Source organism: Callorhinus ursinus, unplaced genomic scaffold, assembly GCF_003265705.2.
Source record: "Callorhinus ursinus isolate GAN/ISIS: 27379988/994484 unplaced genomic scaffold, GSC_fseal_2.0 scaffold73, whole genome shotgun sequence".
NCBI classification, from domain to species: domain Eukaryota; kingdom Metazoa; phylum Chordata; class Mammalia; order Carnivora; family Otariidae; genus Callorhinus; species Callorhinus ursinus.
This window is the reverse complement of record NW_027397135.1, coordinates 5,400,757-5,413,974: the sequence shown is the minus strand read 5'-3', so window position 1 is coordinate 5,413,974 and position 13,218 is coordinate 5,400,757. Positions and strand designations below refer to the sequence as shown.

General features: G+C 39.6%; 1 protein-coding gene across 2 annotated transcripts in view; it reads right to left on the bottom strand.

The window, feature by feature from the left end:
* The window catches only part of BLVRA (biliverdin reductase A), a 57,726-nt gene that overhangs the window by 25,008 nt on the left and 19,500 nt on the right, over window positions 1-13,218 (bottom strand). The window contains exons 3-5 of one of the 2 annotated variants that reach the window (XM_025853144.2): window positions 9,625-9,746; window positions 7,713-7,832; window positions 6,483-6,580 (exon numbers count right to left, since the gene is read on the bottom strand). In XM_025853144.2, coding sequence (XP_025708929.1) covers window positions 6,483-6,580; window positions 7,713-7,832; window positions 9,625-9,746 — 340 coding nt within the window. The remainder of the gene's footprint in view (window positions 1-6,482; window positions 6,581-7,712; window positions 7,833-9,624; window positions 9,747-13,218) is intronic. The other variant, XM_073886886.1, reaches the window with a different exon arrangement.

Genomic DNA, 13,218 nt, shown 5'->3' with positions numbered 1-13,218 from the left:
ATTTTGAATTCTTTTTCAGGTAACTTGCAGATTTCTACTTCTTTTGGGTCAGTTACTGGAAAACTATTGTATTCCTTGGTGGTGTCATGTTTCTGTTTTTTCATATTTCTGCTGGCTTTTTCACTGATGTCTGTATTGAAAGAGCAGTCACCTTAATATCTTTCAGCAATGTTTTGCCATTTGTCATATATGGTCTCTATTATGATGAGGTAGTTTCCTTTTATTCCTAGTTTGTTGAGTGTTTTTATCATTACAGGGTGTTAAATTTTGTCAAATGCCTTTTCTGCATCAATTGAGATGATCACATGAGTTTTGTCCTTCATTCTGTTAATGCGGTGTATTACATTCATTATTTTCTTTTTTAAAAAATATATTTCTCTCTTTTTTTAAGATTTTATTTATTAATTTGTCAGAGAGAGAGAGAGAGAGAGCACAAACAGGGAGAGCAGCAGGCAGAGCATGCAGAGGGAGAAGCAGGCTCCCCAATGAGCAAGGAGCCCGATGTGGGACTCAATCCCAGGACCCTGGGATCATGACCTGAGCCGAAGGCAGATGCTTAACCAACTGAGCCACCCAGCCATCCCTACACTCATTATTTTCATGTGTTCACTCAATTCTTACAACCCAGGAATAAATCCCACTTGGTCATGCTGAATAATCCTTTTAATATGCAGGTGAACCTGGTTTGCGAGCATTTTACTGAGAATTTCTGCATCTGTAGTCATCAGAAAGATTGGTCTGTAGTTTTCTTGCAGTAACTTTGTCTGGCTTTGATATCAGAGCAATGTTGGCCTCATAAAATAAGTCTGGAAGTGTTCTTTCCTCTTTTTTAGGAACTTCTGAGGAGAATTGGTGTTACTTCTATAAATGCCTGATAGTATTCTCCAGTGAAGTTATATCTGGTCCTGGGTTTTTCTAGTTAGGAGGTTACTGTTTCAGTCTCCTTACTAGTTACAGGTATGTACAGAATTTTATTTATGATTCAGTTGGTATTCTGTATGTTTTTAGGAATTTATCCATTTAGTCTATAATATCCAATTGTTGAAGTATATTTGTTCATAGTAGTCTCCTGTAATACATTTATTTCTGTGGCATGTCATAATGTCTTTCACTTCTGATTTTATTTAAATCTTTTTTCTTCCTAGTTAATCTAGCTAAGGGTTTGTCAATTTTGTTAATCTTTTAAAAACCCCGTTAGTTTTAGTTCCCTTGATTTTTTCTATTGTTCTTCTGTTATTTATTTCATTTATTTCTATTCAATCTTTATTATTTTCCTTTTTTCTGCTAACTTTTGATTTAGTTCAGTCTTCTTCTGGTTCCTTCAGGTGTAAAGTTAGGTTGTTGGCCTGAAAGCTTCCTTGTCGTTTAATGTGTTTACCGCCATAAATGTCCTTCAGAGCAGTGCTTTTACTACATCCCATAAATTTTGCTATGTCGTATTTTCACTTTCACTCTCAAAATATTTCTAATTACCCTTGTGATTTTTTTTCCTTCAACCATTGGCTGATTAAGAGTATGCTGTTTACTTTTCATGTATTTGTGGGTTTTCCAGTTTTTCTTCTGCTGTTGTTTCATTCCACTATGTTCTGAAAAGATACTTAGCATGATTCCAATCTTTTTAAATTTGTTAAGACTTATTGTGGTCTACATAAGGTCTATTCTGGAGAATGATCTATGTGTGCTTGAGAAGAATGTGTGTTCAGGGGTGCCTGCGTGGCTCAGTCCAACTCTTGATTTCAGCTCGTATCATGATCTCAGGGTTGTGGGATCAAGTCCCACTTTTGGGCCCCATGCTCAGCAGGGAGTCTGCTTGAGATTCTCTCCTTCTCCCTCTGCCCCTCCCCCTGCTGGTGTGTGCACACACTCTAATTAATAAATCTTAAAAAAAAAAAAGAATGTGTGTTCTGCTATTATTGGATGTGTTTTGTATATGTCCGTTCAATTGGTCTACAGTGCTGTTCAAGTCCTCGGTTTCATATATTGATCTTTATCTGGTTTTCCTACCCATTACTCAAAGTGAAGTACTGAAGTCTCCTACTATTATTGTGCACCTTCAACAATGTTTGCTTCATATATTTGGGAGCTCTAATGTTAGGTGAACTGACCTTTTTATCATTATATAATGTCTTTCTTCATCTCCTATGACACTTTCGACTTAAAGCCTATTTTGTTTCATACAAGCATGACTTTTTGCTCTTTTCATTACCATTTACTTGGAATATCTTTTTCCATCTTTTCACTTTTAGTCCATGTGTGTCTTTGGATCTGAGGTCTCTCGTTGATAGTATATAGTTGGACCTTGTTTTTGTTTTTGTTTTGTTTTAATCCACTGAGCCAATCTAAGTCTTCTGATTAGGGAGTTTAACCATTTACATTTGAAGTAATCACTGACAGGAAAAAACTTACTACTGCCATTTTGTTAGCTGTTGTCCTACAGTATTTTGTCCTTCTTTTCCTCTCTTACTGTCTTCTTCTGAGTTTTGTTGATTTTTTTTGTGGTGATGTGTTTTGATTCCTTTCTCATTTCCTTTTGTGTATCTTCTCCAGATATTTTTATGTGGTCACTATGAGGATTATATAAAACATCTAGCTACAATAATCTATTTCTATATTTCTATTTACAGTGTCTATCCATTTACAGAGATTTATAGTTATTTTTTATGCTGTTTTTTCAATTTTATACCAGAATTAAAAATGATTTATGGACCAACAAAATACTACAGGATTCTATATGTCTTTATATTTACCTTTACCAGAGAGCTTTTTATTTTTGTATGCTTTCGTGTTGCTGTTTAACATACTTTTGCTTCAGTTTAAAAGATTCCCTTTAGCATTTCTTGTAGAGTAGGTCTAATGGTGATTAACTCCTTCAGCAAATGTTTGTCTGAGAAAGTTTTAATTTCACCTTCATTTCTAAAGGACAGTTTTGGTGAATATAGTACTGGTTGGCAGTTGTTTTCCTTTCAACAAATTGAATACATCATCCCACTCCCTGTGGCTTATAAGGTTTCTGCTGAGAATTCTGCTAATAATCTTCTAAGATCTCCTTTATATATGACAAGTCACTTTTTTCTTGCCTTTTTCAAGATTTTACCTTTATCTGTGATCTTGACAGTGTGATTATAATGTGTCTTGGTGTGGATTTCTGGAATTATCCTAGTTGGAGTTCATTGTCTTGAATTTGTATTCCACTTCCTTCTTCAAATTTGGGAAGTTTTCAGCCATTATTTTTTTCAAATAAGCTCACTAACCCTTTCTTGAACTTCTCCTTCTGGGACTTGCATAATACATATATTGATCTATTTTGTGGTGTACCATAAGTCCCTAAGCTTACTTCACTTTTGTTCATTCTTTTTTCTTTTTGTTCCTTTGACTCAAATTTCAAATTACCCATCTTCAAGTTTACCAATTCTTTCTTCCACTTGATCAAGTTTACTGTTGAACCAATGCATATTTTTCAATCCAATCATTTTATTCTTCATCTCTAGAATTTCTTTTTTATTCCTTTTTATAGTTTACATCTCTTTGTTGATATATTTTCATTTTGTTCGTGCACTGTTTTCCTGATTTCATTTACTAGTCTGTGTTCTCTTTTAGCTGACTGAGCATTTTTTTAGAGTTATTTTGAATTCTTTGTCCAGTAATCCATAGACCTCTATTTCTTTAGGATCAGTTTCTGGAGATTAATTTTGTTCCTTTGAGAGGCCGATGTTTCCCTGTTCCTTTTTATGCCCTGTGATCATTTGTTGAGATCTGACTATTTGGAAAAACAGCCACTTCTTCCAGTCTTTACAGACTGACTTTGTGCAAAGAAAAGACCTTCACCAATCAGCCAGGCTAGCAATTCAAGGGGTCTCTCAAATCTTTTCTGGGGATGTGTCTTCTCTGGGATTATATGTGTAATTTCCAACTGAAAGAGGCTTGCCTCTGTTCTCAAAAACCTGTAATCTCTTGCTCACCTTGGTGTCTTTATGCAATACTGCACTCTCTCTGATGCTGTAAAAAGCCACAGTGCTTGCCTTGCTCTTAGCAGCCCCAACCTTGCATCTAAAGCACACTACTATTTCTTTCAGCACTCTAAGTCAGGAGAGGTAGAAATCAGTCCCTCAAGCAGCCCTTGAAAAACCAGAACATTGGACACATGTTCCACTCTTGTCTTTTCATCCAAGGGAGAAGCTAAGATTTGGGAGTTTTGTCCTGATCATACCATGCTGTGCCAGGGAGGGGAAAGGGCTATGATGAGCTAATGCATTGAACTTTCTTACCTGCTTCAATGCAGTTCTTCTTGGCTTTGTGTATGCCTGGGGTACTGCAAACACTTACATGGTTTCTGGAGTCCTCACAAAGGCAACATGGTCTACATATTGCTCTTAAGTCAGTGTCTCCATGGAGGAATGAGGTCCAAGGGCTTCCTATTCCACAATCTTGCTGACATTAGTCCTAAATTATCCATAAATTTTGCCATCCAAAATGATCTCTCTCTTTTTTAAAGCCATTTATGATCTCTACATATCCACCCAGATTCTGCTTGCTCATGGAGCTAATACCAAGGCTCTAATATAACACTGATCCTTATTATTTTTTTCTCATTTTTAAAAAAATTAACTAAAGTCCATATTTTATTCAGATTTCATTAGTTTATACCTAAGGCGCTTTTTCTGTTTCAGGATACCATATTACATTTAGTCATCATGTCTCCTTAGCCTCCTCTTAGGTTGGAAAGTTTCTTAAACCTCTTTTGTTTTTTAATGACCTTGATAGTTCTGAAGAGTATTGGTCAGGCATTTTGTAGAACACCCCTCAACTGGGATTTTTCTGCTGCTATTTTCATGACTGCACCAAGGCTATGTTTTGGAAGAGAAAAACTAAAGAGGTAATGGGCCATTCTCATCAGATTATATTGAAGGTACATCTTATTATCATGACTTACCACTGTTGATGTTAATTTTGATCAACTAGCTGAGGTAGTGTTTGGTTTCTCCAGTGTAAAGTGTACTCTTTTCCCCTTCTTTCTGTATTTACTCTGGAAGGAAGTCACTATGTGCAGGACTTTATCTTTCTGAAGAAACAGGCTGCTATTTTGTAGAGTGTTCCACATTCTAGTTTGATTTTTTTTTATAGTGTTATTTAATATGTTCCTTTACCCCTGTATTACCTGTAAATCTCAATTATATGGTTGATGCTGTGTATATCACATCAAATGGTTTGTGACATCAGACTGACCCTTATTAGCAATCTTTTGGTTAGGATGGTTAACAACAGAGTTCTTCATTGTAAAAGTACACTTTTTTCTTTGCAATTAGCAAGAAATCTATGGGGTATTCTTTAGTATCTTGTTCTTTGTGTCCATGGACATCTGTGCCATGAGAAAATAATATACAAAGGTGATGGCCTCAAAGCTCCTCTCACTCACATCAATAATCATCTATCTGCTCATTCAACCAATACCTCCTGAAGGCCTACTCAGTTCTTGGCAGTGTTTAGCGCTGCAGCTTACAGAGGGGAAAGATGGGTTCTGTTCTTCAGTAGTACATCCCAGTGCTACAGAGTGCTACAAGAGTTCCAATAAAGTCTGATCAGTCTACACTGGTGATAAGTGCAAGGTGCTTTCTTTGGTGATTTTCATGTAAGTGTTCACCATACTTTGCTTATATATTAAAGATTTTCAATAGCAAATGTTGAAACAAAGAGTTTGTCAGATCCTGTAATCCCTAAACATTCTAGTTAATTCTCACTGCCCCCATAAAGGAACTTGTGGAGGTACTGTAAAAACAAAAATCTCTGGAGGGCAGTATAGCTTAAAGGAACAATGTAGAATTCAGAGCCAGAAAGGACTGAATTCAAATCTCCTTCTCCCAATTCATAATCCTGTTACTAGCTTTGTGATCTGGCACCAATTACTTAACTTCTCTGAAGCATGGATTTGTTTACATAAGGAATTATGTAACATTCCTCTACATAAGCTCGAGAAAATACCTACTTCCAAGGGTTTCTAGGAGAATTAAATAAAATAACATATAAAGTGCTTAGCAGAGCTCCCAAGTTGCTGGCATATAGTAAATATTTGATAAACGATACTCCTCTTGAGAAACAACATAAACTACAAAGTGTGCATAGATAAGACAATCAATGACTCTGATTTGGACATTTTTCCATTAGCAATGTAAGTATCATATGAATAACAGCGGAATAATATCATGACACTAGCGTAAGTCACAGCTAATTCAAATTTTTCATTAGAGTAAAAGAAAAGATAAGTCTCTAGCAAAAGTTTGCAAATTCCCACTCATCCCTCCACCCTGTTGGCCTTCCACACACACCCGTTATGTGCACCTACAGTACGGGGGAGTGTTGGGGGGGTTGGGAGCCCATAGGACATATCTGACATAGGGTTAAGTTTTAAAGGCATAAAGATGGTACCAGAGACATCTTACAGGCAGAAACTCTAAAAGAGGTTCTGTGTTCGACAGAATATACGTCACCTTTCTCCTCAGCCAGCTTCCACAGGTCCTGAGCTGCTGCCCAAGACAGTGTCATGGGATATTCCACAAGGACATGTTTGCCAGCATTAAGGAACTGCCTTTGGAAAAAAGAGAGAGAGAAATATACTTCAAGTAAGCTTCACTAAAATGCCCTGCATGACAGAGAACAGACTGTTATAAATGCATGTACGTCTCTGAGTCATGAAGGAATGCAGATGCGAATCAGGGCCAGAGGATGAGGAGGATGAACTGCACGTCCTGTTACTTTCTCCTATGCTAAAAGAGGCATTCAAGTTCTGTGTTAATTTGAACATTCATCCATTCACTACTCATGTATTCAACTAGGTACTATTTGCCAGCTACTTTGGAGGAGAAACAAAGACATTAACCTGTAAACTGCCTGTTATCACATGATAGCCATAAATAAAGCCTACCAAACCCGTGAACAGCCAGCTCTGCCTGAGGCAGTCTGAGAAGATTTCAGTAACATCTGAAATAGGAGTAGGTGTTTTCCAGGCACAACATGCAAGATGAGGGTATTTCACTTTGGGCAGCATATGCAGAGGCCTGGGTGTTGGGAAGTGGCTGGAACTGCCTTGTTAGCTGCCAGGTCATGTGTGGGGCTCCTCCTTCCAGGCTCAGTCCCACCAAATGCATGAAGGGCTCTAGGCTTTGCATCTAAAGGTGGGCCAGGGGGACCTGTCACTTCTCTTGCTCTATAATGTCATCCCCCTCTTCGATGCCATCACTACCTTCCTTCCTCACTTATCTCATGGCAAAAACAGTTCATATTAAAGGAACTCTCAGAGATATTTAAAATGTTAAAAGCACAAAGGATAAAATGTTGGCAGCTGAGCCAAACTTAGAAAGGATTACAATTTGCCAAAGCACAGAAAAGATGCTGGCTCCACATCCTATTATGACAAGAGACAAGCACTATTCAAACTACTGTCAATACATTTTTTACAAAGAACACACTTTAATTCCTCGTATTGTTTTAAATTACAGTGTACTAAGTAAATATCAGTTTTACATAGTTTTCATTTTCTTATACATTTATAACCAATAGTAAGAGTTTTGAGCATTTTGACATTTTTTTAAAGGTAATGCCTCCACTGTAATTTTTCCCTTCAATTATTAAAATTTCTTTGAGAGATTTCAGCTTGCCCCATCATTTTTATTCTCTTGCACTACTGGGCAAGGTAAGGACTACCTACATTGGAAACCCACCTGATATAGTCCTCATGGCTGGAGCTTTCACTGCAGATATAAGCAACATCAACCTCTTGACTGGAAAGAGCATCTTCCAAAGAAATCTGCTGAACTTCCTCAATGTTCCCAAGCTCCCGTCTATTTGAGAATAAGAAAAATGCACCTCAAAAGTACACAGCATATCCAATAAATGAGCAGCATCTTTCTCCTCTCCTCCCAACGATGTCCTGATAACCAGCTTTTGGAAATGAAGACATTAATTCCCTCTCTCCCTCCCACTTCCAGGACATTTTCCACTACAGAGTGAGAAAAAACAGCCTCAGGGTTTAAGTCAAGAGACCCAGCATTGAGTGCCGACACTACTGTGAACAGCCTCTGTGATATGGCAGTCTTTGAATCACTACATCTCTAAAACAAAAACAACTGATCTCCTTTTATCTCATGAGAAGTGGTCCCTCTGATCACAGCCAGCTCCAAGCGTCTGGCCAACCACTATGACTACCAGACTTCACTCAAGGTCTAAGAGAAGAAGCAAGACACACATGTAAATATATAACATCAATACAAGATGAACATGAGAAATGTTGTGTTTGGGGGTTCAGGTGGGTAATTCAATCTAATTTAGGGTTTCAAAGTAGGTTTCCTGGGGAGATGGTAGGACTCAGCAGGTAGGTCATGAGAAACAGGGTATGTGAGAAGGGGTGTGACACAGGCAGGGGTGCAGTAAAGCAGGGGGTATGAGCTGGCCATCTTCCCATATGACTTGAATAGTTTAGGGGAGTTACCACTACATCAGTCATGGCAGGCAGCTAGCAGAAGACTGGGGTTTAAAGGACAAGGAGAGGTCCCACTTCAGCCTTGAGCCCAAGTGCTGTGTTCAATCCAGCTTCAGGTAGGGGTGCAATGGGAGTTACAGTGCTGATTAATAATAATTTTGATCTCCCATTTATGTGCAAGTGCCTTAGAATCTTACTGAGGGGAGAAGATTGACCAAGGGCAGACTCCTACCACTTCTGGGTCTCTCTAGTGCCCCAGATAGTCTATGTGGACCATCACAATAGTTATTCACGCTTTGTTTGATTTCTCTAAAGCACTAAAAAGCAGAGAGAGGCGCCTAAGTTGCTCCCCACCTTCTCTCCTCAGCCAACACAGTGCCTACAACATCTTGTTCACAATTAACACTCATAAATGACATTATATGGTGTTAGTTTGTTCAGTGGTGTATGTAAGGAAGTGGTGAGTGGTGGAGGAGGGTGCTGAGTGAGTGTGGGTCAGAGAAGAAGAAACACGGTGGGAAGTTTGGTTTTGATTGAGTTATAGCAGATAAATGAAGTTATAGGAAATAAAAGTGAGGCTCAAAGTTATCAAAGGGAAAAGGACACACGTGGCTTAGATGATGGGCTTTGGAATCAAATAGACCTGTGTTCAAATCCAGACTTTTAGACTTTCTAGCTGTGTGTCCATAGGCAAATTACATAACCTCTCTACCTCTCTGTGGCTCCCTTTCTTTATCTGTAAAGTGGGGTTGATAATGGTATCGATGTCAAGGCCATTGCATGGATGGCTATCATGATAAGTGATATAACGATTAACTGGCACACACTGACAGCCTTCTTTCAGGCCGACCCACCATGTGTTCATTGTGCCCCTTTTGTGTAACCGTCAGGACCTGCTCTCATCTTCCCTGCCTCTGTCTTCACAGTCCCCTCGAGGCTGACTCGCTGTACATCCCAGCGGCAGATCCAGCACTCCAGCTCCCAGACCCAGCCCAACTTGAGATCTTGTGGGGCTGACCCTGAGCATGGTTCTCTGGAATGACCCCAGAGCCGGCTCTCTCTCTCCTGGGTCTGGAGAATCTCTATGTCCCAAGCCCTAATTCACCACACTGGCCTTGCCATGAATTACAAGGCACAAGACAAATGCCAGCCACCTGGACACGAAGCCAATCAGGTTCAGGAAAGCCGAGGAAGCATGTGGATTCCGCAAGTCCCGGATCCGCACAGAGCCAGCTCTGCCAACGCCAACCACCACCACTCCGAACTTCCTCTCAGGCTGAAACACAAGGGACCGGGGTAGGATTTAAAGACAGTCAATGCCTCTAGCAGAGAACAGCAAAACCAAGACATGTCAGCAGGACCGGTCAGAGTCCAGACAAGGAAGGAAAGGAGCCAGCCCAGAACACACAAGAAGCCGTAGCACATAAGGGGGGGAAGAAGACAGCCCCTGACATGAGAGCTCAGGGAGAGGTCAGCTCCACCCGAGACATATTTCTACAGGAGCTCTGACTGTGTCATCCACAGAGAAGCTCCTCACATTTGGCATTCCATTTCGACTGCCCACTCTCCAAAGATGAGAGATTTTCCTCCTGAAGTCGTATCTCCGTACTCCCTGAATCCTTCCTCCAGTGGACACGCAATCTGATACAGCCAGGAGTCATTCAGGGCCACAGCTGCTTAGAGAGATGCAGGCACACAGGACCCAGGGCAAACTGTGAGCTGTCACCTTACTCAGACTCCCCACTACAGCTTTCTGAGTTCCAACCAACTTCACTCCCACCCTAGTGGGGAAGCTCACCCAGTATGCGGGTGTACTGCTGGCAGCTGTGTGCAAAGTGAAAAATCAAGTCACTATAGATCCAAATGGATAAAAATTACCTCGACACACCCCTCAAACCCAGTTCTCCTTGGATGTCTCTGAGCGTAGAAATGGGAATGTCATCTCGGATTCACCCCTTCCTGCCACCTGGGTTATCTGTCACCACTTCCCACCGATTCTGCCCCTTCCTGTGTCCACTGCTCTAGGGTTGGCCCAGGATTTGTTTGCCTAAATCACCAACTGGTCTGACTCCTTCTAATCTCATCCCTTCCCCACATCATCCACAGGCCTGCTTGCCAAAGCAGTTGCTTAAGATAAAAACGAAGTCCCTACCCTGATTAAAGCCCTTCATTTTCCCAACAGTTATTGACTATGTCCTCCCAAAATTCATATATTGAAACCCTAACCCCTAGTATGATAGTATTAGGAGATGGGGCCTTTGGGAGGTAATTAGGATTAGAGGAGGCCATGAGGAAGGAGCCCTCATGAATGGGATTAGTGCCCTTAGACGAGTCACAAGAGACTTTGCTTTCTCTCTGCTCTCTGCCCAGGTGTCAGCAGTCTGCAACCTGGAAGACAGCCCTTACCAGAACCTGACCATGGAGGCTGATCTCAGACTTCTAGCCTCCAGTATGGTAAGAAATAAATTTCTGTTCTTTATGAGCCATCTGGTCTATGGTACTTTATCATAGCAGCCCAAACTAAGACACCACCTAAAGAGAAAAAAATACTGAAGTCCATGTTCTTTAAAAAAAAAAAATACTGAATTATGCTGTACTAATATATTAATATTTTCCTGAAACTAATATATTATTATATGTCAACTATATCTCAATTAAAAAAATACTTAAAGATGAAAAAAAAAAAGCCTCTCTGCCCCTTGGTGTTCATGGAACAAAAACATAAAAAAATTTTCATTCTCTACCCCAGCCCCTCACCCGAGGTATATTTCCTTCAGACTCTCCCATCTCAGTAAATGCAACCACCATCCACTCAGTTGCTCAGGTCCTTAAACTTGGGAGTTATCCTTGCCTTTTTTCTCTGTCCCACATTCCACACCCAATTCATCAACAAATCGCCAAGATCCATCCATAAGCCTTCTATCTACTTCTGTCCATTCTTCATTGCTACCCCCTAATCCAAGTCACAATCTCATCCCTTGGACTGTTCTAGTAACCTTTATAACTCGTTCCCCTGCTTTACTCTTTGTCCTGCTCTGTCTATTCTTCATACAGCAGCAAGAATGATCTTTACACTAAATATGATCAGATAATAACCTGCCCCTCCCCACCTGCCTCTCAGCTTACAACTCTCTGGAGGCCACCTATTATACTCAGAATTAAACCCAAACCACTTGCTGTGGTCTACAAAGGCCTTCGTGATCTGGCCCTGCCTATCTCTCTTAGCTCATCTCTCAGTCCTCTCCCTCTTGTCATACTGGCCTTCTTCCTGCCTTTTAGCATGTCATAGTCATTTGCACCTCAAGGCCCTTGCATGTATGGTTTACTTCAAAAAGTGTCAGGCTCCAGGGATGTATTGTGGACAGACCCTGCTCTTAACAGAGATTTTAAAGAAAGGAGAGAGCAAACAAGTCAACACATGAATTAAATATGAAAGTCTTGGGGTAACTGGGTGATGGACATTAAAGAAGGCATGGAATGTAATGAGCACTGGGGATTACATAAGGCTGATGAATCACTGACCTCCACCTCTGAAACTAATAATACACTATATGTTAATTAATCGAATTGAAATTTTAAAAAAGGCAATTTAAAAACAAGCAAGCAGGAAGGCCAGAATATTAAAATAAAAACAACCATTTTAGTTGACTATGTTAAAAAAAACAACAAAAAAAACATAGCTGTCTGGTATCTCCCATCTCTCTCTTAAAACTTTTCTTCTTTATACAACACTTATCATTTAAATATTTTAAAACCACTTTTGTCTATAAAATAAACAAAATAAATATTTAATAAGTAAGTAAGTAGGCAAATCTTTACCAAAGACTTCTTTACCAAACATTGAGGCCTTCCAAACGTGGCTCTGTCTACTTCTTCTGGTCACCTCTCCCACTGTGTACCTTTAGACTTCTGACTTTCCAAACAACTGGAAAGTATGAAAAACTTTGTATGTATGCTAACTTTAAGCCTTTGCAAATCCTGTGTCCCTTGAGCTCCTCCCCACTGCCCACCTGTACACCTTCAAAGCTTTCGAGACCTGGGCATCTTATGAAGCTCTTTCTGATGCTTTTGGTTAGATTATTCTTTGCATCTAATAAAATTCACCCATTTTAGTGTACATTTCTATGAGTTTTGACCAACATACAGTCATATTACTACCATAAATCAAGATATAAAACAGTTCTATCACCCTCCTCCAAAATTACCTATGCTCCTTTGTAGTCAAACCCTACTCCCCACTCCAGGCAACCACTGTTTGCTTACTGTCTCAATAGTTTTGCTTTTTCCAGAAAGTCATATAAATGAAGTCATACAATATGTAGTCTTTTGAGTCTGGCTTCAACTTAGCATAATCAATTTTTTATCAATGTTGTTACATGTATCGGTAATTTCTTTCTTTTCATCACTGAGTAGCGGTGGTCCACTGTATGAATATACTGGTATGTTTATCCATTTGGCAAATGAAGACCATTTCTGATGCTCCCAGTTTGAATGAATTCATAATTCATTCTATTATGAATAAAGCTGCTATAGTCAGTCATTGACTAGTATTTGTGTAAACACAGTTCTTATTTAACTTGGGTAAATACCTGGGTATAAGAGTCGCTGGGGTCAGATGTTAAGTCATGTGTTTGAGACTTAACATTAAGTCATATGTTTGCTGGGTTATATGTTAAGCATAGATTTAACTTTATGAGAAACTGCCAAACTGTTTACCGACGTGAACCCTGGAATGACCATATGTACTA